At 43.3% G+C, this 26,672-nt stretch overlaps 1 protein-coding gene across 2 annotated transcripts in view; it reads right to left on the reverse strand.

Annotated features, from left to right (window-relative positions):
• Positions 1 to 26,672, reverse strand: part of Uggt1 (UDP-glucose glycoprotein glucosyltransferase 1) — a 104,614-nt gene that overhangs the window by 76,849 nt on the left and 1,093 nt on the right. For both annotated transcript variants that reach the window (XM_021176559.2, XM_021176550.2), the window contains exons 2-5: positions 17,761 to 17,896; positions 13,246 to 13,328; positions 9,912 to 10,042; positions 3,750 to 3,862 (exon numbers count right to left, since the gene is read on the reverse strand). In XM_021176559.2, coding sequence (XP_021032218.1) covers positions 3,750 to 3,862; positions 9,912 to 10,042; positions 13,246 to 13,328; positions 17,761 to 17,896 — 463 coding nt within the window. The remainder of the gene's footprint in view (positions 1 to 3,749; positions 3,863 to 9,911; positions 10,043 to 13,245; positions 13,329 to 17,760; positions 17,897 to 26,672) is intronic.

Raw genomic sequence — 26,672 nt, forward strand, 5'->3', positions numbered from 1 at the left:
GCTGCCTTGCTTTCCCCTGAGGACAGATTATAATCCAAATAAGCCCTTCCTTCCCAAAATTGCTTTTAATCGTAGTGTGTTATCACACAATAAACAGAAAGACAGATGGAAATCTTACAGTAAAGTAAGTTAAGTGGCCTGTCACCATGTTATTCAGTAACAGCAACAAAAGAAAGGGACTAACACATCCACCCATCCCTGTTCTAATAAACCACGCAACAGAGGGCAATGACATGAAAAATATATTCTTCATAACGGCAAAGTTCCAAAATCCAAGACAACTCTAAAAACCTGCAGCAGGACATTTTTATGCAGGTGTTAAAAATACTGAAGCACACCTACATGCATAAAGTGGGAAGATGTCTCTCAACAGATATAGACCTACCTACTTGTGCAAACTTAAAGCCATAAAGATGATACACAGTAGACTATTAAAAGCAGTTCCACCCTCAGAAGAGGAGACACCACTCCACACAGGTCTACACAGTTGCTCTAACAAACTCAATACAGTTTTAAAAGAACCATAGTGTCTCATTACGTTGCTTTTCTTTCTTTTTTTTTTTTTTTTTTTTTGGTTTTTCAAGACAGGGTTTCTCTGTGTAGCCCTGGCTGTCCTGGAACTCACTGGCCAAGCCAGTAAAGAACATTCCTCCATGGCCTCTGCATCAGCTCCTGCTTCCTGACCTGCCTGAGTTCCAGTCCTGACATCCTTGGTGATGAACAGCAATGTGGAAGTGTAAGCTGAATAAACCCTTTCCTCCCCAACTTGCTTCTTGGTCACGATGTTTTGCCCAGGAATAGAAACCCTGACTAAGACAAATTGGTACCAGCAGAGTGGGGTATTCCTGTGACAACCTGACCATGTTTTGGGGAGGACTGTGGAAGGACTTTGGAACTTTGGGCCAGAAGATCCATTCGGCATTAAGAGCTCTGTGAGATGTTGTGTAGGAGCTTGGAAGATAATGTTGAGAACAGTGCAGAAAATGGAGGCCTGGCTTGTGAAATTTCAGAGGGAAGATTAAAGACTCTTTTCAGGGCCATTGCTGTTTTGATTGTGAAGATTCTGTGGTTCTGGTTAGCTGGGGCTGAAAAATCAGCTGTGATTAACAAGATACCAGAACTACTAAAGCAAAAACTGTGAATTACTGGGACTATTGATGCTGGTTAGCTGGAGCTAAGAAATTAGCGATGATTAAGAAGAGACCAGCATCATTGAGGTGACATCTTCTGGGAAGTGTTTTCTGAAAGCACAGAGGCTCTGTGTTCCAGAGATAACCAAGGTTGTACCTTGTGCTGTGGCTGGACTTGGTAATGTATAAGAGTTACCCAGGAGGTACTTGTTTTGAAGGCATAAAGGGGTCAGGCAGAGCAGCTGAGGCTCGGCACTGTGAGGGGCCATGGAAGGCCATTGGTGAAGGTGCAGCCTCAGTTGCAATTGAGGGCCCAGGACTGAAGGGGTCATGCAAAGGAGTTAAGGCTTGGCACCATGAAGAGAGCCTATGAGAGGCTATTGGTGAAGCCTAGTTACAGTGGAAGACAGCAGCATTTTGGAGATGCCAGTACCATGAGATGACTACCAAGAACCGCAGCATCATTGGAGTACAGGCAGCTGGAACCTAGAATACAACGTGTGTGCTACAAAGGGCATAGCTGGAGAAGTCACGCAAGCCCTTGGAGGAGCCCAGAAGATCGTGAGTTGGATCCCAGACATTGGACAGTTGGAGTTTAATTTTTGCTTTTGATTATGACTGTGCCCTGATATTTTTTCCTCTTGAAGGAAGAAAATATTCTAGTGGATCCCACAGTTAAGAGACTTTTAATTAGCCAGGCGTGGTGGCGCACGCCTTTAATCCCAGCACTCGGGAGGCAGAGGCAGGCGGATTTCTGAGTTCGAGGCCAGCTTGGTCTACAAAGTGAGTTCCAGGACAGCCAGAGCTACACAGAGAAACCCTGTCTCGAAAAACCACAAAAAAAAAAAAAAAAAAAAAAGAGACTTTTAATTGTAAAAGACTTTGGATTTTAAAAGATATTGGATATTTTAAAAGGATTGAACTTTTAATATGTAAAGACTGTGGGACTTTTAAAGTTATTTAAGATCTGGAGGATGAATAAGAATGTAAGGGTTGAGGCTTACTAGTGATGTGTTTGTGTGTCAAGTTGACAAGGGGTCAATTGTACTGGCTAGTTTTGTGTCAACTTGACACAGGCTGGAGTTAACACAGAGAAAGGAGCTTCAGTTCGGGAAATGCCTCCACAAGATCCAGCTGCAAGGCATTTTCTCAATTAGTGATCAAGGGGAGAGGTCCCCTTGTGGGTGGTGCCATCTCTGGGCTGGTAGTCTTGGTTCTATAAGAGAGCAGGCTGAGCAAGCCAGGGGAAGCAAGCCAGTAAAGAAACATCCCTCCATGGCCTCTGCATCAGCTCCTGCTTTCTGACCTGCTTGAGTTCCAGTCCTGACTTCCTTGGTGATGAACAGCAGTATGGAAGTGTAAGCTGAGTAAACCCTTTCCTACCCAACTTGTTTCTTGGTCATGATGTTTGTGCAGGAATAGAAACCCTAAGACAAATTGGACCAGGCTAGCCTTTAACTCAGAAATCCGACTGCCTCTGCCTCCCAAGTGCTGGGATTAAAGGCGTGTGCCACCACTGCCAGGCCTCCAATTACATTCCACCCAGGAAAGCATTGCTCTACCATGCTGCCATTCTCAAATATCCACCCACACACTGACACTGAGCTATCTGAAAATACAGTGACTTTACTATTGTCATTCTGAGTTAGAGACACTAGTGCCCAGAGAAACTCTGTCTCAAAAGAGAGAGAGAGAGAGAGACACTAGTGCCATGTGTTGGGCAGAGAATTTGTTATGGGTCTGACAATATCATTACACAAGACTTCCACAACCAAAAATCCCATTAACGTTTTTGGTAGAGCGAGCCATCATCACATGGCCTAGAGCAGGTACAGAGAGGCTGCTACTCCAGCCAGCCAGATGCATACTTGTGCTAAGTGTCCACTGTTGGAAACCTCAGCCTCCTCACACAAAGAAAACTGTACTTTCATTATTCAAATCAAGTTTGTAATATCGCTTAAATACTGTCTGTTGTTGGTCATAATATCCTAAAATAATATCATTATTATTAATCTCTGCTACTTCATGTGCCAGCTTTTTGTACAGACAGTATTCTTTGATAAGCTAACAACAAAGCCATTAAATCTCTCAGAAAAAAAAAAATCACGCGATAAAACAGGAATATCAAGTACTTCTAATTTTGAAACATGAGAAAACAAACTAATTTTCATCATTTTACAAACGACTTTAAGTAATGGAGCTGGTGTTCACATCTGGTTAGTCTCTAGCTAGTAGCCATTCTCAAATACATGCAGATGGTAAAGTAAAATAACTCAGAGGACCAGGCATGTATCACATGTTCATGGGCCTAGCACTTGGGAGGCTGAGGCAGGAAGACTGAGTTCAAGATGAGCTTGGACCACAAATCAATGCCTTTTCTCGACAAACAACAAAAATCAGCCAGGCGTCAATAGAGACATATGCCTTTTATCCCAGCACCGCGGAGGAAAGGCAGGCCAATCTTTATGAGTTTGAGGCCAGCCTGGTCTGTTCTAGTTCTAGGCCAGGACTACCAAGTGAGAGTATCTGAAACACACAAACAAACAAGGAAGAAAACAAAACAAAACTCAACTCAGAGTGCATGTGATAGAGCACATTGAGATGAAGAACACAACCGACCTGTCAGGGGCGGTCAGCAGAAGGCTCTCCAGAGCGTCCAGATCACAAGTCTGCTTTCCGTGCACTGAGAGAAACGACTTGCATCCTTCTGGTGGAGGCTCGCCAGCTGCTATCTGTCAGGAAGACAAATACGACACATTCTAATCAAAGACAAGACAGAATGTATGCTGTAATGAACATGCAGTTAAATGACAGTCCACCATCGATAAAGCAGAAACGATCACCTGCTGAACTCCCACTGTGGGCCAAGGTGGTGAGGGCATTCCAAGCCAGAGCTCCAGTTGTTACTCAGTTCCTCCTGTATCACCCCAGCTCAGTACTAGTGTTAAAATCCCGCAAGACAAGGTTACATGTCAATCTTTTCTCACACTTATCAAAAGACATCTAGGAATCCAGCTTGTACCTTCAAAAACCCTTGGCTCAAAATGTCAGGGTGTGTGTGTGTGTGTCTGTCTGTCTGTCTGTCTGTGTGTGCACCTGTCTATGTGGATATGCATGCTGAGGTCAGAAGTTAACCTGGAGTATCTTTTCTAGATTAATTCTTCAACTTCATTTTTGAGATACCCTCCTTCACTGAACCTGAAGCTCAGCTGAACCAGCTCATCTAAAATGAACAGATGATGAACTTCAGGGATCTCCCTGTTTGTCCCCCTAACTCCTAGCCCTGGGGTTACAAGTGTAGGCCACTATACCCCAATATAAAGGCATTTTGCCAACTAAACTATCTCTTCAGCCCCTTAAAATGCCAACTAACCACCTAAGTTCAATCCCTGGGATCCACATGGAAGAAGGGGTCCCCTGACTGCTACAAGCTGTCTTCTGACCTCCACAGTGTATGCGCGAGCACACACACATACATACATACATACACACACACACACACACACACACACATGTACACTAAATAAATAATAAGTAAATACATAATAAAATTTTCAATGTCAATTGTTAAAAGTTCTGTTTGGGGGCTGGCAAGATGGCTCAGTGGTTAAGAGCGCCGACTGCTCTTCCAAAGGTCCCAAGTTCAAATCCCAGCAACCACATGGTGGCTCACGACCATCCGTAACAAAATCTGGAGTATCTGAGGACAGCTACAGTGTACTTACATATAATAAATAAATAAATCTTAAAAAAAAAAGTTCTGTTTGACAGTGAGTGTTGAGAAATGGCAGAGCAATGGAAGGGGCCAAGAGAGAGAGGTGAGATAGTAGGATGGGTCAGAGGTGAAGGGGCAGGGTTGAGACCCTGGGGAGAGAGATCTACACAGGGAGGCGGGCAGGAAAGGAGAATGGAAACCTATGATCATACAAGCTTATTTAAAAACTGCATTTCTTTTTGAAAGAGTCGGGCAGTTCTACCAGAAGTCTTGGGTTATTAAAGAAAAATTCCAGTGCAGGTTGTGGACTGTTTCCCTCTGAACTGCCGAGCAGAGAAGCATAAGAGTCTCTCCCTCAAAACAATAGAAGCTACTGCCATTGAGCGTGGTGCCACCAGGTCTTGATGGTAGCATCCCATTGCTGGGGCTAAAAAGATGGCTCCATGGTTAGGACAGACATACTGCTCTTGCCGAGGATTCAAGTTCAATTTCTAAGCACAAGGATCTGACAACTGTGGCCACTGTGGAAACCTATATTCATGTGCATGCGCGCGCGCGCACACACACACACACACACACACACACACACACACGTACACATGCATGTATGCACATATAATTTAAAATTATAAAAAAAAAAATTCTATTTCTACAGGTACTACACATGTTGATCACAGGACAAAGAGAATCAAACTGGAGCTAAGCTAGCAGCTTTCTCCCTACAGGCTAGCCTTCACACTGCTAGAATATGCTATGCAGCCTACTGAGAAAGAAAATTATCAACAGTCTTGCTCAGATGTGAATTTTTTTGGCTACAATGATGACCTGTGGGGCAAGATGTCCTACTAGTGACATGGATGTCACGGCAGTGACCAACCACTTTCTCAATGACTGGACCTGAGGCCACTCCAAAGGTTAAAGTAACTTGTGTCTGGTTCTGTAAATCTGGGAGAATCCTAGGAGCCAACCTACTATTACTACTTTGTGGGATCAGACTACATTCTAAATATTCATGCATGTTTATAGCCGCAGGTCAGTGTGTGCGCATGCCATCGCTGGAGATGCTTCTGACTGCAGTGAGTAGCACTTCCCACAGAAACCCATCACTGGCAAAAGTGCCAAAGATAGGTGATGTCAGAGGACTCAGCCCAAAATGGGACAACTATTACCACCTCTCCCAAGGGTCAGAGAACACTGAAGCAGAAGGGCGGAAAGAATGTCAGAGCCAGAAGTCAGGGAATGTGCAGAAAAAGAAGTCTTTCTTCTGGACAGACGGCAGTTTCAAACTAACTGCAGCTGTGGCTGTCTGCACACATCTATACATGATTACATCCTTCAGACTTTGTCATGGACAAAGGAAGAGCCACAAGGTCTCACCCCCAACTCCCAGGACTACTGGCAGTTAGGGGCTGCTGGTGGAGGGGTGACATTTTCTTTAATGATGGACGGACTATGAAGTTTCCCTGCTCCAATAAATCACTTCCTACCTACGCTCTGGGAAGAAGCTCTAATAGAACTCAGTGCACCACACTCAAAGAGACACAGAAGTAGCAGAGATTTGTTGAAAAGTGTTCCATGAAGAGAAGAGGACAAAAAGGGGAAATGAAGGTTAAAAAAAAAAAAACCTAAAATTCATAATAAAAGTATGAAACTGGTGCCTGAGAGACAGTTCAGAGGTTAAGAGCTCTTACACCTGCAGAACACTCAGGCTCAACTCTCAGGACCCACATGGCAGTCCATAACCATGCACAAATTAAGTTCCAGGAAACCTGACAGCTCCTCTGACATCTACAGGACCCTGACACACATGGTACACAGACACAGAAATGAGCAAAACACTCATATATATAAAATAAATGTCAAAAGTAAAATGCCAAGGTAAAACTATGCTGTCCTAATTAAAGGTGAAATACAAAATAATAGGAAGCTCCTGATTTAAGTACAAATTCTATAGAGAGAGAGACAAGCCAGGCGCAGTGGCTCATCACACCTGTAACTTCAATAATCAGAAGGCAGAGGAGAGAATATTGCCAGTCTAGGACTAGCACAGAAACCAAGAGGTAAGGATCCTGAAACAGCCAAGCCAAAGAAGAGACAACAGTTTTCACTGAAGGCCAACACCTTCTGTCCACTCTTAGCATCAGGCAGGGAGCAGGCTCCCACAGAAAGGTCAGAGGTGCTGAGACAGTAAACTTGTTCAGTTTCTTACAGAAATCCCAAGCCAGGACTCCCTTCTAAGACACGGCCCCATGTTAAGGAGAAACTTCTGAAGTAGAAAATTCAGCAGGACAGAGGTAATGGAGAAAAATCCACACAAAAGCACAGAAGGCTGGAGCTGGAGAGGCAGCTCTGGGGTTAAGAGTGTCGAGACGTGTGCCACTAACACCACTTTTAGATGCAAGAGAACAAGCAGGAACTCTCAGGAACACACTAAGGTATTTCCTTAGCACTACAGAAATCCAACCGAAGAGGGAGCTAGGCTAATCTCTAAAAGGTAAGAAAAATTAAGCACACATCAAAATGAATGTAAATCTCTATAGGGCGAACAAATGTCTCAGTGAGTAAAACATGAGGGCCAGAGTTGAGATTCCAAAACAACAACATGGCTAACAAGCCATGTGAGCACGGCCCCCACCTAAGCCCAACACAGTAGGAGAGCCCCAGAACAAGCCAGCCAATCAGACTAGCCAAAAGGCCAGCTCCAAGGTCAGGAAGACTGTCTACTTCTATACAGAAGGTCTAAGGACACCTGACATCTGCTTTAGACACACACACACACACACACACACATACACACACGTGTCTCTAATTCAAAGCCCAGACTAAACCAACTAATTACTATAAGAAATAAAAGGGAGCTCACACCAACTGCACATCCAGGTGGTTACTTTAGGCACAGAAGTCACCTGCATCAACTGCGGAAATTCACAGCCACGTGCCACATGTGGCTTCTGGGCAGGTGAACATGGCCGGTGCAAATGAGGGAGTAAAGTCTGTCTTTAGCTTGATTTGACTTAAATCTAAATAGCCTCACCTCTCCAGGAGGCTAATACTTACTAACACAGTAAAGCATACTGCTACAGTCAATGAAACCATTTCATAAATATACAGCCGGAGTAAAGAGAAAAAATGCAATCTGTGGGCTGGAAAGATGGGTCACTGGAGTCAAAAGAGTTTACTGCTCTTGCAGAGGACCCAGGTTTTAGTGGCTGAGGCACGACATCTACCATTCTGGGATGGTTTGGGCTGTATAAGCGAACCTGTTTAAAAAGAAAGAGGAGAAAGGAAAAAAGGGAAAGAAATAGAAGAACCAAGATGTGACTACACATCTCACCCTTAGTGTCCAAGATAAAAACTAAGGAAGTAGTGAGGAAGACAGAGAAACTAGAACTTTGTGGGTGTAAAGTAAAAATGGGGCAGTCACTATGCAAAGCAGTTTGTGGTTCCCTATAATATTAATATAGGAGCCCAAGGATGTAGCTCAAGCATGGAGTACTGCTTAGCATAGGCAAGGTCAGCAGCAGCTACACAGCCGACCAAGGTCAGGGCCAGTGAATTCGTTACTTTTGTATTTCTGTGACAAACTACCACAACCAATGCAACTTATGAAGGAAGTGTCTCACTGGGCTTAGACTGAGAGCCTGTGATGGAGAAGCAAAGGTACAGTGGCAGGAACGGCTGTGAGCTCACATCTTGATCCACAAGCAGAAACAGAGAGACAGCATCAACCGAGAGCAACGTGGCAGCCTACACAATGGGCAAAGTCTTTACCAAGTATATAACCTGGTAGAGAACAGAAACTACAATATAGAAGAACTAAAAAAACTGGGCATCAAGAAAACAAATAACCCAGTTTAAAAACAGTGGTGCATGCCTTTAATCCTAGCACTCAGGAGACAGATGCAGGCGGATCTCTGTGAGTTCAAGGCCAGCCTGGTCTATATAGTAAATTCTTGGACAATAAAACAATATAAAAACAAAACTCTAAGAGGTGATTCTGACAGGAAATGGCCACATGGCTCCTTTTGGAGGCCAACAGTGGCTCTGACAGTGTACATGGAGGGCGTAAACGGCAGCAGCCGATGCACATCTTAGCCTGGTGAACGATACAAAGGTGCTCACCTCACAGTGATGCGCTCTGTGTGCCCTGAGTGGGCTTCTCTCCCTGTTTTGCTTTATAATATAGGATAGCTTTAAAAAATCCACATTTCTTTCATACAAATATCTAGTTAATATATATACATCTGGTCCTCTCCTGCCCCTCTCTTCAAACAAGATCCTTGCACTGACATTTTGAAGTCTTTTTCTTTTGCCTTTTCATTTATCCAGAGTAAACCAGATCACTTTACTAAAATGGCTCTCTGATCCTACATGTTTGTACTACATCCCCTTGACATTGCCTAATACTTCCTATCTCTTGAAACTTCTGCTTTTACATCCAGAGGCTCTGACTAGATTCAGGTTCACCGTCTAGCAAGATTACATCTTCAAGACAGTCTTGCCTAACAGTACTTGGTTGTCCTTCTTGTAACAATTTTCTTTTCATTTCTTACATAAAAATAAGTATAAATCATTCCTTAAAAATTTTATATCCAAGTCCAGTCCCAAAGCAAGAAAAGTCAAATAAAATTTATTTACCTGTGATTGTGATTGATGAGGAGATGTGACTCAGTAGTCAGATTTCTTAATTTGTCTACATGTCCAAGGGCCTGTGTTCCATCCCCAAACCAGAGAGGGAAGGAAACATCTAAGATTTAAAGACTTTAATGTTTTTGGGTTTGGTTTGGTTTGGTTTGGTTTGGTTTTTCAAGACAGGGTTTCTCTGTGTAGCCCTGGCTGTCCTGGAACTCACTTTGTAGACCAGGCTGGCCTCGAACTCAGAAATCCACCTGCTTCTGCCTCCCAAGTGCTGGGATTAAAGGTGTGCGCCACCACCACCCGGTTGACTTTAATGTTTTAAAAACATCAGTTTTGCTCATTATTTAAAAAAAAATGTCTGACACGCAACGAAATCACCATGCCAAGCCCCTACAAGACTGTCCCCTAGACACGTGAGGTCTTCTTACCTGCTGGAAGGCTTGAATTGAGGCTGAGTAGGAACGGAGAGAGAGACAAAACTTCAACAAATTCTGCTGCAGAGGGGACAGGAAGCGAAACGCAGCTTCCAACACGGCATCGTAATAGGAATGATCAGTATCTGTGGAAGAAGCACAGCGACCGGAAGACAGGCATGACCACCACAGCCATAAAGCACAAGCCAGTGCTGTGAAGGCGCAGAGGGTGAACTGTTTTCAGTGTACCACCATGAACTTGTGTCAAGTGACAAGAATTCACTGAGGCCCAGAACAGACAGACACTTCTTTCTTCCCTCTGTGTTAAGCTGTCTTCCTGGACTGCTGTTTCCCTACTCACGGAGATGACCTAGTCCTGTGAAGAGCTCAGCTGTGAGATCGCTCACTCGAGAAAGTAGACTTCTCTACTCGGCCTGCACAGACCAGCTACATCACTGCTCGGATCCCAGAATATGTCTTTGTCTACCACATCATTTATCAAAGTGCCTATTACTGACTGAACGCCATGGGCAGGGGCGACGACATCTATCTGTGCTCTGAAACACTAAGGAGCCCAACAAGATTTATAAGATATCGATAGTGTCATAAAATGATAGTAAGCATTTAATCAAAAAAGCTAGGCAAAGTTGTTTAGAAGAAAAAGACACCTGTGTGCAAACATGAATCCTCCAGTAAATGAAAAGCAGAGGTACAACACTTGTTACATAACAAGTAGTTATTTGTGCCAAGACTGTGACATAAAGATGTGTGTGCATGTGTGTACATGTGCGGTGTTAGTGTAGTATAAAAAAATAAATACAATAAAATGTTTTAAATGGCTTTCAAAAGCAAGCAAGAAAATACAAGAAACAGACACCTAAGTTTTTATATAGCTTTGACTGCAGTATGAGCTATATGAGTAATTAAAATAATTAAAGTCTTCAATTGGAAAAACATTGAGTTGGCATGTTGAGTGTGCTGTACACGCATGTATGTGTATGGACACACTTGTTTCAAGGAGACATGAACACGTCTACATGTGTATGCAGGCCCAAAACCAAGCATCTTTCTCAACCTCTCTTCACCTACGTGTTGAGGCAAGCTCTCTCCATGACCCCGGGAACTTGCCAAGTGCAGCTGCCAGCCAGCTGGCTCTGGTGATCCCTTTCTCAGGCCTCCCGAGTGCTAAGGTGACAGGTAGCTATCGTGTCTGTCTGGCTCTGCAGGGATCCAGGATCTGAACGCTGGCCATCAGGCTCACTCACACAGCAAGTGCCTAAGTCTCTGAGTTATCTTCCTAGACCCAGTATTTACATTTTAAAAGCAGAATATAAAAGTTTCCATATCACATTAGCATCATCATATGTGAAAAAAAGAAAAAGAAATACCTCAAAATATTCACAGAAATTAATGTCAATCTTTAGATTGTAGAACTATGAATAATGAAACAATGAACGTGCTCTTATCAATTCACATCCCTGTAACATTATCCAGAATATTTATACTAAAATTTCATTTTAGGGCTGGCGAGATGGCTCAGCAGGTAAGAGCACTGACTGCTCTTCCAAAGGTCCTGAGTTCAAATCCTAGCAACCACATGGTGGCCCACAACCACCCGTAAAGAGATCTGATGCCCTCTCCGGGTGCATCTGAAGTCAGCTCCAGTGTACTTAGATATAATAATAAATAAATCTTTAAAAAAATTTTTTTGGGCTGGAGAGATGGCTCAGCGGTTAAGAGCACTGACTGTTCTTCCAAAGGTCCTGAGTTCAAATCCCAGCAACCACATGGTGGCTCACAACCACCTGTAATGACATCTGGTGCCCTCTTCTGGTGTGTTCAAAGACAGCTACAGTGTACTTATGTGTAATAATAAATAAATCTTAAAAAAAAATTTTTTTTTCATTTTAAGACTTGAGGTTTTAACCCATTTATTACATGAAATCATAAAAGTTAAATATGTTTTTAGATTTGTCTTATTGTTTTTAGTAATGTGTTTGTCTGTGTGTGTGTTGGAACATGCACATGACTGCTCTCAGAACCAGAGGCATCAAATCCCCTTGGAGCTGGAGTCACAGGTAGCAGCAAGCTGCTGGAAATGAGAGCTGGGAATTAAACTCAGGTCACTTGAAGACCACGCCCACTCATCACCACTGAGCTGTGTTTCCAGCTCTGTGAAATAATTTGTTATAAACAATTCTCGTTCATTCTAAGTTACATGACTAGGTGTCTAAAACTTACGAATGCTGATCAAAATCTGTGTGTGCTCCTGTTATAAAATTCAGATGGCTATTGAAATGCTATTTTAGCAAAAATGTCAAAGTAACCCATTCCACTTAACTTAACAGTAGTCAGTTCCCAACCATTTCTGATCCTGTAAGAAGCAAGACTTGTCCGTGTGGTGTTCAATATTTTAATGACAGTCATATGTCACTGAAGGAAGATATGCTCAGAGCAATACACCATCAGGTGACTCTGGTACTAGGTAAATCAATAAAGTACACTTACCCAAATCATGACAACTAAGAGCTCACTGGGTGGCATCTTGTGGCATCTTATGGCACCACTCTCGTGTACGTGGCCCATCCCTGACCAGAACACCATTAGGTGGTGTGAATATCTCCTCTATCAGCATCTTTGGCTAGCAATGTCTATAGCCTACACTACATCTTTTGTGTTAGAAATGTTCAAGAAAGCACACCATAAACTAAAACTGAGCAATATAAGATACATCTTAATTTGATATCTTGACTCTCCAGTATTCAGTGACCGGGAGGCATTCAAAAAACATGTGATAACACACTTAACACAAACAGACCAGTTGTGTAATTAGTTCATACCAAAACAGACAGATAAACTTAATACTAAATGATCTACAATAAAATGTATTTCCATTAAGTAGTCCCAAAGCACATTAACAAAAGAGCACAACAGAGCAAAGGCAATGGAAAAAAAGAATGGTTTGCAGTCACAGTTACAAACTGTGTGCACATACAAAATGATTTGTGGCTCACACAATGGTATCTGCCAATAACCCCAGCTATTCAAAAGGTTGAAGCAGTAAGACTGTATAATCAGCCAGTTCACAAAGCGAGACCTCATCTCTTCAAAAGGAAAATAAATAATGTGTTGGTCTAAATCAGGAAGGAGGGTTTGGGAATAGCCCACTGGCAAAGCATGGGTTTCCCATGCACTGGGCTAAAATCAATCTTCCTACCATGGCAACTGTAGTCATTAAAGAAAAAGTGTTCTATTAGCTGCCATGTTACATGTATTATATACAGAAAACCATTTTCTTATAACATTTCCCCAGACCACAAAGTCAAACAAGTATTGGCTTCAATTTTACCGTGATGATCTGATGATCCAATGTTTTGAGTGGCTTCTACAAAACTCCAAAATTTCTCTTGACTGTCTTCTGCTAAGAACTCACTGGGAGAAAAGTGGGACATGTCAGCAATGAAACGATAAAATCTTTCAACACAAACTATATTACTAGAGAGAATAAAAGGAGATTTACATTCCCAAATGTCTGAACTTTCGCTTTTACACACACACACACACACACACACACACGTGTATATATATATATATATAGTATGCATCTTTATACATAATGTGAATTTTCTTAATGGGAAGTACGCTTCATTATTTCCTTAGCTATTAGTAGCAGCATAATAATGTGTTCACTCAGTAGCTATTTCTTAAGAACAATAAAAATGCTATGATAATAGGGAAGCCCTAATGTACAAATGACTTATATGAAAGCCATTAGCAGAACTCATCAGCCATGACAGCAGAATTAGGAACTGGCCATTCTAGTGCAGTTCCACTCACATCCTTTCTGAGAGATCTTATGAAGAACAAATGTGTTAGCTAGAGGTTCTCCCAAGCAAACATGAACCCCAGAACAATTTCTGGAAGGATAAAGGCAGTTTGTTAAGCTTTTAACATCTAAAACAACAAATTTTCAAGATCATCAAATTTTAGCTTAAAGTCAGTACACATCTAACGAAAGCAAATGTAAGAACCTCTTTTACTATTACACTATGACCTTAAAGTTTCTGACTTTCCTTTCCTTCAAGAGGCTTCAAGTTCCTGAAGTGAAATGCACATCACGCCTGAACTACTCCTGTAAACTGGGGAAGATCACTCTGAAGCCCAGTCCCAGTGTGGTGGTGACCTAGATCTCAGTGTCCCCAGCCACAGCAAGGCCCGCCCATTAACCCGTCCCAACACCGGGATGTACAGCTCTCACTCTAGCCACGGCTAGCCACAGAAATATGGGAAAGTTAGAAACAGTTACTGGCAATGCACAGCTTCTCTGAAAATGGGTTTCAAGACTTGCCCATTATTATTAACAGATAATTCAGTGCCTCCATGAGACTTATATTTTTCTAGGCTGTCTGATAACTGATATAAACAGAGTGGCCTTAGAATAGCTTATACTCTAAAAAAACAGATAATAAGAAGTCAGTCACAATATGCACATGGCCACCAACTCATGAGCTAAAAGAAAAATACAATACTCAACAGCAATAACAATGCAAGCACTCGGGCGGAGAGGTGGCTCAGTGGTTAAGAGCACTGTCTGCTCTTCCAGAGGTCCTGAGTTCAATTCCCAGCAACCACATGGTTGCTGTAATGGGGTCTGGTGCCCTCTTCTGGTGTGTCTGATAATAGCTACAGTGTATTCATATACATAAAATAAATAAATCTTTAAAAACAAACAAACAAACAATGCAAGCACTCACACGGGCTAAACCCTTCTCACACAATCACAAGCAAGCTTCCTGAAACACATTTTCTATCCCACTGCAAAGGTTTAACATCGCAATCGTCTCATTAATACTGTTAAAGCCATTGAAGTAATCCAGAAAAGAAGAGAAGGTGCTATTACATATAATGGTATCCTTTGTGTAGTACAATTAAATCTGCCTTTTCTTTTGTTGTATTTAGCTTTGTATTCCTATGCCAGTGAGTAAAAGTATCTGTGGATTTGCTTTTCAGTTGGAGAAGAAGAGGATGGGACCTTAATGCTCTCTGGCACTGGGTGTGCACCTTAGGGCCCCAACAATCTACAGAAGCACCTAGGAAAGAAAGCCACCTCCAGTCCTAATCATGAATTACAAGAGTGACGTGCAAAGAACACACACCATTTCTTTATTGACAAATACCTTTAAAACATCATAACACAAAGTCCTCATATACAGAAAACTAAGGGGAAAAAATACCCCAAACCTCTCTGTCTCCTTTGCTATTGTGGAGATCAATCAGGATGAGTCTAACACAGGAATGGAAGAGTAAGAAAGACACCCATAGTGGGTCTGTTCTCAGTGCACCTAGAACCCTTACTCAGGTGCAAGTCCTCACAGCCACCCTGATCATAGCCAACCTGGTCACAGCCACCCTGACTACAGACACCCTGCTCACAGCCACCCTGATTACAGCCACCCTGCTCACAGCCACCCTGCTCACAGCCACCCTGCTCACAGCCACCCTGACTACAGCCACCCTGATCAGAGTCACCCTGACTACAGCCATCTGCTCACAACCACCCTGATTACAACCATGGTCCAAATGAGCAAGCTGCTAGGAACTTGCTAAAGTCTTCATCTATGGACAAAATAAAAAGGGAGCTAGTTGGGCTTGGCAGCTCATGCCTACAATCCCAATAAGTATTATTAGGAGACAGAGGCAGGAGGATCACAAGTTTGAGGTTAGCCTAGTCTCTATATAGCAAGACTCTGTCCCTCACATACTGTGAGCGAGGAGTGAGAGAGAGAGAGCTGTGAGCAGGGTGACTTGTGTATTCCTACAAGCAACCTGATTGTCCTCCAGAATCTGTGAATCTGGTGGTAAGCTTATTTTCTTAGACTAGTAGTCAATATAAATTCAAGTAGACTTGATTTGTAACTCATTAGTAACTCTATCATTCAATAGCCTTTGGCCATTATAATATCTGACAATAAATGTTTGTTGCTCTCAATTTTAATAATAATACTTATTTACATACTTCTAATAGTAACTATAGCTGCTCAAAATATTCAAGATTTTACTTCAACTAAATGTATATATCATTTCATGAACAATCATGACGCTAAAATCCCTTCATAATTATCAGGCACATCTAAAATTATACACACGAATGTTGTAGGTCCCTTAGGGCTAGACAGAAGGAAAACAAGATCTTGAACAGCCACATGCCCTGGTACATCCTCATCCACAGAGACAGTGTGGAATCCACCATCAGAGACAGGAGGGAAGAACGGTGCCCTCAGCAAACTGTAGCGGTAACTGTAGTGATTTCAAATACAGGGAGCTCCTTCAGATGGGCCATCACCTTGACAACCTGTTTGCCAACACCTACTGGAGAAGGGGCCTGAAAGTAACAGCTCAAAATGGTAAACTGCCAGAGATGCCCTGAAATGGGGAGATGTTGTAATAAGGAACCTGGTGAAGCAAACATCATAGCCTACTTAATCAATTGTGATCAAAGAAACCGGAGAAAAAAATTGAGAAATTAGAGCTGACAGTTTCAGACGTGCTTTCTCAACTCTGTGGGCGTGTGTCTGTCCTAAGATATCTCCAGAGGCCAGGGATGCAGCTCAGATGTTAAGAGTGCTTTCCTAGCATGGCTGAAATTCTGGGTTCACTATCCCCAATATCACATAAACCAGGCATGATCAGGCTTGATAGCACATGGCTACAATCCCAACACTGAGTAGATAGGAGCAAGACGATCACAAGTTCAAGGTCATCCTTGGCTACAAAGTAAGTTTGAGCCAAGTCTGTGATGCATGAGACCCTGGTCTTTAAAGACAAAAGAAAACAAAAACCCAAGAATTAAAAAAAAAAAAAAATCACTCAACACATATTTTATCAATTTAAGACTTAATTATTTTATATAATTAATTTATAGCCTATTTGTTTGTGTCAAAGGATCACTATGTGGTCCAGTCCAGCCTCAAGCACACAATTCTCCTACCTAAGCCCCTCCATGTGCTGGATTTAGAAGTGTATACCATCACTCGTGGCTATATCTATCTTTGGAGGAGGGGGCAGGGCAGCATTCAGGACTGAACACAGGCTCACACCTGGCAGGCAAGCAAGCATTCTACCACTGAGTTATATCCCCGATTTCTCACTGCCATGCTGCTGGGTGCTGCTGATGTCTTCAGATAGTGCTTGCATAACTTACCCATCCTCCCATCTTAGCTGCTGCTACAGATGCGTTACCACTCCCAGCTTCATGGTAACTTTTTTTTAGCATTGTCTCATGTATCACAGGCTGATTCTGAACTCTATATATAATCAAAGGATGACCCTGAACCCCTGATCCTCCTACCTCAACATCTCAAGTGCTGGGATTACAGGCGTGTGATCTTCACCCTATTGGCTTATGTAGCGTCAAGGACAAACATAGCTATGCAAGGGAATAGAATACTATGTGGTACAAAAAAACCTAAAATTTATATATATGCTGATATAAATTAGTAAGATCTGACTTACTACAAAAATAAGTAAAAAATAAAGTAATAATAATAAAACCTCTAAACTTAAGGAAGTGTCCAGATTTGGGGGATTACGAAGCAGAACAGGAGCGTCTTTAAACAGGAAGACCTGGTGGGTTCTTCAGCCCCTTCCTCCTCCACCCCCATTTTCCTCTCCTAGAGTCTTGTTCTTGTGTGCAATGTCCCTAACCCTGCCTATGCAGCTGACAGGCAGAGTCTGCATCCTCGCGCACGTACGGAGCACAGTGGGTACGGTTACGGACAGTTAACACATGCGAATGAACAGAGTATCCCTTTACTGCAGACCCAAGGTCTACAGAATTCCATCCTGAGAAAAGAATCCTCCTTACCTGGCTTCCAGCAGCAGTGGAGCAGAAAACCACTTTGTGGTGAGAGAGGTGGTAATGGCTTTTGAATTGGCTTCTGCTAAGGAAAACAGGCACAGTAAGGCCAGTGCAATCAGGAGTCCCATGTTGTAACCGAGCCCTACACAGGGAAAAAGAAAAGAAGGTATCGTTCAAATGCCACGAGGAAGCACAAAATGTTGTTACTTAGAGACACGGGTAACAGAAACATATACTTCTGAGACCAACAGCACGTAACACCAGGATGGCCTGTGCAGAGGAAAGTCAGAAAATCGGGAGTTAAAGCTGGCTGGTCAGCTACAGCCTTTCCTGCAAGGGTACCACTTCCCTTTCTGAAGGGTGATGTTGGTCACACAGCAGGCTGCATGCCACTTCATAAAGTCCGAGGGTAAACAACACCAAGACTGACTGTAAATGACTAGTCATACTGGAGGCTGAATCGTGCTCTCCAGTGGAGGAGGGGTGCGTTACAGTCATAATCCCGCTACCTCAGAATGGAAACAGACTTGGAGACAGAGTGTTTACAAGGTGATAGGTAACATTTTGGTCATCGGGACAGTTATCCAGTACCACTAGTGTTAAGAAAAGGAGAAAGAAATTGTGAACAGACCCAGAGAGAGTACCTGTGAGCAGAGAAGCAAACACTGAACTACACCCCAAGTCGAGGAGTACCTGGGGCTCTGATGCTATCAGAAACTGAAAGATGCAAGCCTAAGTCCTCCCTCGGAGTTTCAGGAGGCGAGGGGAATACAGAGCTGCCACACCTCAACTGAGGACTTGTAGCCGAAAAACTGGAAGACAATGAACTCAACTGTCAGAAGCCGCAGCAGTTTAAGCTCTAGAAAACAATGTAGTGTGTTTCAAGAGTAACAACTCAAAGCCTGGATTTGCAATCTGCCAAGAGTTCAGTAGTTTGTCATGCCATCAGCCCCCACCTACAAAGGAGGGAATACAAGTTCCTTGGGAAGTGGCACAGAGCCTCCCATTCGCAGCCTCTCCAAGCAAACTGACATCTGCATCCAGACCACTGTCCAAAGTCAAAGAACTTCCTAAATCAGATACCCCACCCCACCCCACCCCACCCCCACCACAGAGCTACATACAAGTCAGCATCCTGAGCCCATCTAAGAGTGGCTCAGGGGTGAAACCCTTGCCTACCGCAGCGTGCCCACTCCTCACCAGTGCCTCACAAAGAAAAGTGAAATTCAGGCCAGGTGACTCAACCCTGTAATCTTAGCTGCTTAGGAAGCTGGGCTGAAAGCAGATTTACTAGCCTGGACAACCAAAAATAAAAAATAAATAATAAAAAGGCCAGGGTGATGCACACCTTTAACCCAGCACTCAGGAGGCAAAGGGAGGTGGGTCTCAGTAAGTTCCAGGCCAACCTGGCCTACAAAGCCAGTTCCAGGACAGCCAGTGCTGGTACACACAGAAACCCTGTTTGGGGGTGCGGGGGGGGGGGGGGGAGGTTAGCATTTAATTCTGGGTGGGGCCGTGAGGATGAGAAGATGCCAGTACTAAACAATTTGGTGCTTGGTTAGGCTATGTTAGGCTATGGTGGGTTCCTCCTGGCTACATCCATTCCTTGACACAGGTTAAAACCTCCTAATGGAGACAGACACAAAAGACATTGAGCGAGCTGCACATGTTTAGGCCCAGCACTCGGAGGCAGGGGCAGGCAGATCTGCGTTCAAGGCCAGCCTGGTCCACAGAGTTCCAGGACAGCCAGGGCTACACAGAGAAACCCTTTCTCAAAAGCCAAAGGGGGGAAAAAAAGATATTGCGTGAGATAATTAGGATCTACTTTTTTTTTAACTGATACTATTTATATTAAGAGCCTACTTTAGGACTGGGGAGATGGCTCAGTGGTTAAGAGCACTGACTGCTCTCCAGAGGTCCTGAGTTCAATTCCCAGCAACCACATGGTGGCTCACAACCATCTGTAATGGGATCTAATGCCCTCTTCTGGTCTGTCTGAAGGCAGCTACAGTGTAATCATATAAATAAAATAAATAAATCTTTTTTTTAAAGCCTACTTTATACAATGTACAAGTCTAAAACATAAGTGAAACAAAATAAAGTATAGAAATACAAAGTATGGGCTGGTGAGATGGCTCAGTGGGTAAGAGCACCCGACTGCTCTTCTGAAGGTCCAGAGTTCAACTCCCAGCAACCACATGGTGGCTCACAACCATCCGTAACGAGATCTGGCGCCCTCTTCTGGAGTGTCTGAAGACAGCTACAGTGTACTTACATATAATAAATCTTTAAAAAGAAAAAAAGAAATACAAAGTATGTCTTTTAGAAGACTGTTAAGTTCAAGCCCAGCCACCTTTCTCTACAATAAACAAACAAACCAAACAAACACTGAACACTCATGTGTTAATGAAGCACTCAGTCCTAAATATGACATCTTCATCAAATCCTCTCCTCAGGCTCAGAGAGCCTGGTAGAGATTGTAAGAGCCAGAGGTGATGGCTGGCACCTCAGAAAGTGTCCCCCAGACACAGCAGGACTAAGGCACATATGAACTCAGTGACAAGAGCAGCACGCATGGGTCTGTACAGGCTCAGCACCGAGAAGGGAAGTGGACACAGGCTCTCATCCCTAACCAAGAAGCTACCTGCACCTGGTGCCCACTTGCAAAGAAAAACATGGAGCCTACCTGGGCATATTAACCACGCCAGGGCAGGCCCCACGCCCAGCAATAAACGGCCAACACAATACAAATGCACTGTATTTCTATAGATTGTTTGTTTGCTTGTTTGTTTCGAACTGCTTTATGTGGGTCATTTCTGTCTTATTGGTCTTTTACTTGTATAACTTGGTTTCCATTTTCTTTCATTTTTAGGTTTTGCCTGTTGGGGAGTGTATGCTTCTCGTTTGGGGGGCTTTGTTTGTTTGGTTTTGGGTTTTTGGTTTTTTTGGTTTGGTTTGGTTTGGTTTGGTTTGTTTTGGTTTGGTTTGGTTTGGTTTTTCGAGACAGGGTTTCTCTGTATAGCCCTGGCTGTCCTGGAACTCACTCTGTAGACCAGGCAGGCCTTGAACTCAGAAATCCGCCTGCCTCTGCCTCCCAAGTGCTGGGATTAAAGGTGTGCGCCACCACCACCCGGCTTTGTTTTTTTTAAAGAGAGTCAGAAAAAAAGGATATGGAGTTGGGTGGGTAGGAAGGTAGGGGGTATCTGGGAGGAATTGGGGAGAAGAAAAGAATAATCAGAATATACTGTAGGAAAAATATTTTTCAAAAAAAGAGGAAAGAACGTGGCTACAGGTCTTATAAGACCCAACCTCAAATTACAGCACAGAGCTACAGTGATAAAGAGAGGCTGGTCCTAAGCCGGGCGTGGTGGTGCACGCCTTTAATCCCAGCACTCGGGAGGCAGAGGCAGGCGGATTTCTGAGTTCGAGGCCAACCTGGTCTACAAAGTGAGTTCCAGGACAGCCAAGGCTACACAGAGAAACCCTGTCTCGAAAAACCAAAAAAAAAAAAAAAAAAAAAAAAAAAGAGAGGCTGGTCCTGCCACACGGACAGACAGGCAGATCAGTAGAACAGAGGCCCTGACACAAAATGACAAAGTTACAAAGAGCCAAAGACATATACTGAGAAAAAGAACTCAGTGAACAGCGCTGGAATGCTGAGTTTCTACCTGCAGAAGATGACATCAGATTACCTTTCATCTTGTACAAAAACCATTCAACATGCGTTAAGGACCTTAATTTAAAACCTGAAACTTCAGGGCTGGAAAGATGGCTAAGTAAGCTGGTGAGAGCACTGGATGTTCTTCCAGAGGTCCTGAGTTCAATTCCCAGCAACTATGTGGTGGCTCACAGCTATCTGTGATGGGATCAGATGCCCACTTCTGGTGCACACTAATAAATAAAAATGTAAAATTAATTAATTAATTAATTTTTAAAAACAATTTAAATAAATAAATAAAGCCTGGAACTCCTGTAAGAAAACAGAGGATACTGTTTGATACTGATAGGCAAGAGCTTTTTTAAAGGAATACCAGTAGCACAGAAACTAACCCCAAGTATTGGACGAGACAAAACCAAAGACTTTCTGTACAGCAACAGAAACAATCAACAGAGCAACCAGCTCACAGAATGGGAGATGGTCTCAGCTATGCTGCAGGCAGGGGAAGAATATCTAGAATTCAGAAAGAACTGCAGAAATTCAGTAGCAAGGACATAAAACTGACAACCAACAAAGGGGCCAATAAAACGAATAGGCTTCAAAAGAAGAAACACAAATGGCCAGTAAGTCTTTCAATATTACTGCCCATCAGGCAAATTAAAACTCCTTTAAGGTAACACCGCACCCCAGTCAGGATGACTGTCAGCAGCCAAACTGACAACCAATGCTGCAGAGATGTGCAGAGAGAGGAATTCTTAGTCCCTGTTGGTGAGGACACAAAGTAATACAGCCTTTGTAATACAGCCATTGTGGAGATGACATGGGAGATCTCCCAATAAATTCAAAGCAGAGCCACTCTATGGCCTAGCTACCTCTCTCCTAGGTAGATATCCACAAACCCCCACACCCTGGCATAGAAATGCATGTGCCTCCATGATTACTACTGCAGTGTTCATACAGCAAAGTATTAGAATTGGCCTCGTCGTCCATCAATACACAGAAAAGGAAAATTTTACACACATACACGAATACTATTCAGCTCTAAAGAAAAACAATCAATTTTCAGGAAAATAGGTGGACTTAGATGTATAATATTAACTAAGATCACACAATCAGACAGAAACAAACAAACAAAAAAAAACCAACCTGCATGGTCTTTCTAATATGCAAAGCCTAGACAAAAAACTAGAGTATATCTGTCAACAAATGCACGTGTGGGTATAGTGTAACAGTAGACAGAGAACAAGGAAGGCTAAGCTTTGGGGTGAGGAAGGACTCGGTGCAGGCACAGGTAGGAGCTATGACGTGGGTATAAAAGTCCAAGCGTCTCACACGCATGCACCCTGTTACCTGGTCCCTCTCTCTACACAATGACCAAAGGGTCAAAACTTTGGACGGGAGCAGCTGTGTCTGCTTGTTACACAGCGTGGTACTTGGCACATCAGTAGTCAGCCCACAGATGCGCCTTACAAAGGAAACACCACCATCCCCATTTGAGAAATAAGACGAGGGAAGTCCAGAGCAGTTCACCTTCAAGATTCGGGAACTAAGTGGCAGAGATCAGAGCCTTGCTTTGTTCCATTAGTAGGTTTGTATGCTTTTTTTTTTTTTTTTTGGTTTTTCAAGACAGGGTTTCTCTGTATAGCTCTGGCTGTCCTGGAACTCACTTTGTAGACCAGGCTGGCCTTGACCTCAGAAATCCACCTGCCCCTGCCTCCCAAGTGCTGGGATTAAAGGTGTGCGCCACCACGCCCGGCCCTGGTTTGTATGCTTTTTAAGTCTTACTCAGGAACACAGGCTGCTTGGAGCTGGGGTGCTTCCTGGGATTTGATTTTAAGGGCACACCGCTATGTCTCAGTGTTCATAGTCTACAGTGTCATGCTATCCATTTCCTATCCGTTTTAGGGGAAGAGATGGTGCTTTCTCTGCAGACTCAAACTGAGCAAACTACATTCTCTCAAGAACAAAGGCAGGTTCAGGTTTTTCTGAGTCAGGTGTGGTGGATGCCCTTGGTCCTAGCACTAGGGCAGCAGAGACAGGTAGATCTGAGTCAGAAGCCAGCCTGCTCTATAAAGTGACTTCCTGAACAGCTAGGGCTATGGTAGAGAGTCCCTGAATCAAACCCCTCCCCCCAAGAAGAAGTTTTTGGTTTTGTTTGGTTTGGTTTGGTTTTTTATGGGCATATCTTGGAAGGAACTGTGTCAATCTGAAGGGAACAGGCACTAAAACCGGCACAGGGCAATCCACCCAACCCCCCTGACAGGTTCACACTTAGGCTGATTTCTGAAGCTAAGCATGACCTCCTCAAGCGCAGGGAGTTGTGCCTGCTGTGGGCTTCGTGCCTAGGATGAACACAGGAGGCACTAACAATGGAATAGACACTGGCTCATTCATGAAGGGATTAAGAAGACAACAGAGAAGGAGTGTGGGCCAAGATTCACTATGATTTACAAAGACCAGGACCTCAGGGCTAGTGCACAGCAGCACTCAAAGGGTGTGACAGTATACAGATGGGCAGGGCAAGAAACAGAGGGAAGCCACTGGCATGGTGGCTTCTGGTTTCTGGAAGACATTTCAGGGGGAAACAGCTGGAAGGCATTGGGGCAGGTATCTTAAGAGAACCAATAAGAGAAAGAAGAGGACCCAGGGGACCTGTAAATACCTAAGCCAGCAGTAACCAAACAGACCTCAGTCTTAGGGCCTCTCCCATCCCAAAGGAATAAAGTGGTTACTGTGACTTTCCTCCAGACTTGGTCACTTAATGTCAGAAAATGAATCTGAAAATCCCCTTGACAACATTCTTGTTGTACACTAAGATCTCTATGAGTTCAAAGATAACCTGGGGCTGGAGAGATGGCTCAGTGGGTAAGAGCACCCGACTGCTCTTCCAAAGGTCCGGAGTTCAAATCCCAGCAACCACATGGTGGCTCATAACCATCCATAACGAGATCTGACTCCCTCTTCTGGGGTGTCTGAAGACAGCTACAGTGTACTACATATAATAATAAATAAATCTTTAAAAAAAAAAAAAAGATAACCTGGACTACATGGTGCGTTCCAAGGCCAGCCAAGGACACATGGTGAGACCCTATCTCAAAAACATCGCTTTAAAAGTAATTAAATAAAGTAGAGAGTAAGGAAGACTCTTTTAATAGGTAGGTAGATAGATTTCTAATAATATTTTTATTTTAAAGATTTGTTTTTTCTTATGTGTTTTGTTGTTTTACTTGTCTGTAGGTATGTGTGCCCCATTTGTATCTGAATCTGTGGAGGCCAGAATAGGGTGTCAGGTCCCCCCAAAACTGAAGTTATGGACAGTTGTGAGCTGACTTGTGGATGCTGGGAATCAAGGATGGAAGAGCAGCCAGTGCTCTTAACCACTGAGCCATCTCTCCAGGCCCATGAGGAGGACTGTCAACAATGACCTCAGGCCTTCACACACCCAGGAATGCACCTCCCGAACACACAAGGAAAAGCACACACTCACACACAAGATTAATACTGTAAGAAGGATATAAGGGAGAAGCTACATACCAAGAGGTACTCTTGCAATATTTTAAAGATTTATTTATTAGTACTACTAATATGTCTGTATGTGAAGCTGAGTGAATTTATATACACCACGTATGTACAGGTACCCAAACAGGCCGAGAGCATTGGATCTCCTGGAGTTAGAGTTCCGGGAGCTGTAAACTATCTGTTGTGGGTGCAGAGGACAGAAATCAGTTCCCTGCAAGAACAGTACACGCTCTCAACAGCTGCACCATGTCTCCTGCCCCACCTTGCAATATTTTACAGAGAAAGTATGCTATGTCAGCACCACTGCAGATGGGAACAAGATGAAAGCTATGCAGTAAAGAGCAGCTTTTCAAATCAGACCCCACACTCCACCTCCTAAGTGACCTATCCAGAGAACCAGGGAAGGCCCTCTCTGAAGCAGAGAGCGCTGTTTGAGAATGCTCTCTTTCATTATATAAGCTCCACTAGCACTCTGACTCGAGTGGGCCTTTTGTGCTGCTTATAAAGATAAATGTTCTGAGTTGACAGCAACTGAAAGGGCAATGCTGGCCAGCATGGCGGACAACCAGCGGGCATTCTAACAAGTTCTAGGCCCGAGTCTACGAGCAACCAACCATGAGCCCCTAGAGCATTTAAACTAAGGCCCGTTGGCTGATCCACAATAAAATATTAAAACCGAAATGACAGGTGTGTGCAACAAACGCTTTCACTTTCCGGAAAGCAGAGCAGGCTCCCTGATTCTTAAGTTACCACCAAACTCCTCCTTTCTCTTTCAAAACGGGTTCTTGTCATGACCTATGCTGCCACCTTGTTATGTAGCACGGGACAACCTTGAACTCCAAATCCTACTGCCTCTACCTCCCTCCCAAGTGCTGGGGCTACAGGAGGCACCACCACAGACCCAGCTGCCTTGTTATTTTTAAAGAAAAGTTAAAGAACTCTTAAAAAGAAAAAAGGCAAAAAATAAAAAAAGACAAAACAAATCTGCAACTATAAAATCTACCAGACTGAGTTTCAACATGTGTGTATGTGTGTGTGTGTGTGTGTGTGTGTGTGTGTGTGTGTGTGGTGTATAGCAAAGAAAAATAACAGGAAACACCCAATCCAAGTGAGAAGAAATTAGCTAAACTTGATACATTCATCCCTAATAGCTCTTCTCTGTGAAACATACATTTGATTTCCACTCCAACAAGTTACTATTCATATGACTGCAAAGGATTGGCTCCCACCAGAGACGTTCTAACTAAGGTTTCTCCTTAGCTCCATCTATTCCCCAATAGTTAAATGCACACTAAGATACCGTGCTACTATACAATGTATTGTTTACCTCTTTTAAGAAAATTTTGGGTCCGGGGAGATGGCTCAATGGATAAAGGCAATAGCTACAAAGCCTGAAAACTTGAATTCAATCCCCAGACCCCCATGGTGGAAGGAGAGAACCATCCTTTAAAGTTGTCTTCTGGTCTCTACATGACAAATTCAAATTCTCTCTCCCACCTCTTGATATAGATAGACAAACAATCAGAAAGACAGACAGACATTTAGTTTGTGTCTTTATATCTAGATCCTCTCTCCCTTTCTCCTCCTCCCTCAAGAAAGCAAAAAAGAAAGTTTTAGCAAGATGGCTCTGTGGGTAAAGGCTCTTGCCATGAAAGCCTGGTGACCTGAGATTGAGCCCTGAAAAGCCACACAGAGGTGGATGGAGAAAGCTAACTCCACTAAGTTGTCCTGTATATACACA

The sequence above is a fragment of the Mus caroli genome, unplaced genomic scaffold (assembly GCF_978045245.1).
Source record: "Mus caroli unplaced genomic scaffold, Mus_caroli_1 scaffold_1, whole genome shotgun sequence".
Classification (NCBI taxonomy): domain Eukaryota; kingdom Metazoa; phylum Chordata; class Mammalia; order Rodentia; family Muridae; genus Mus; species Mus caroli.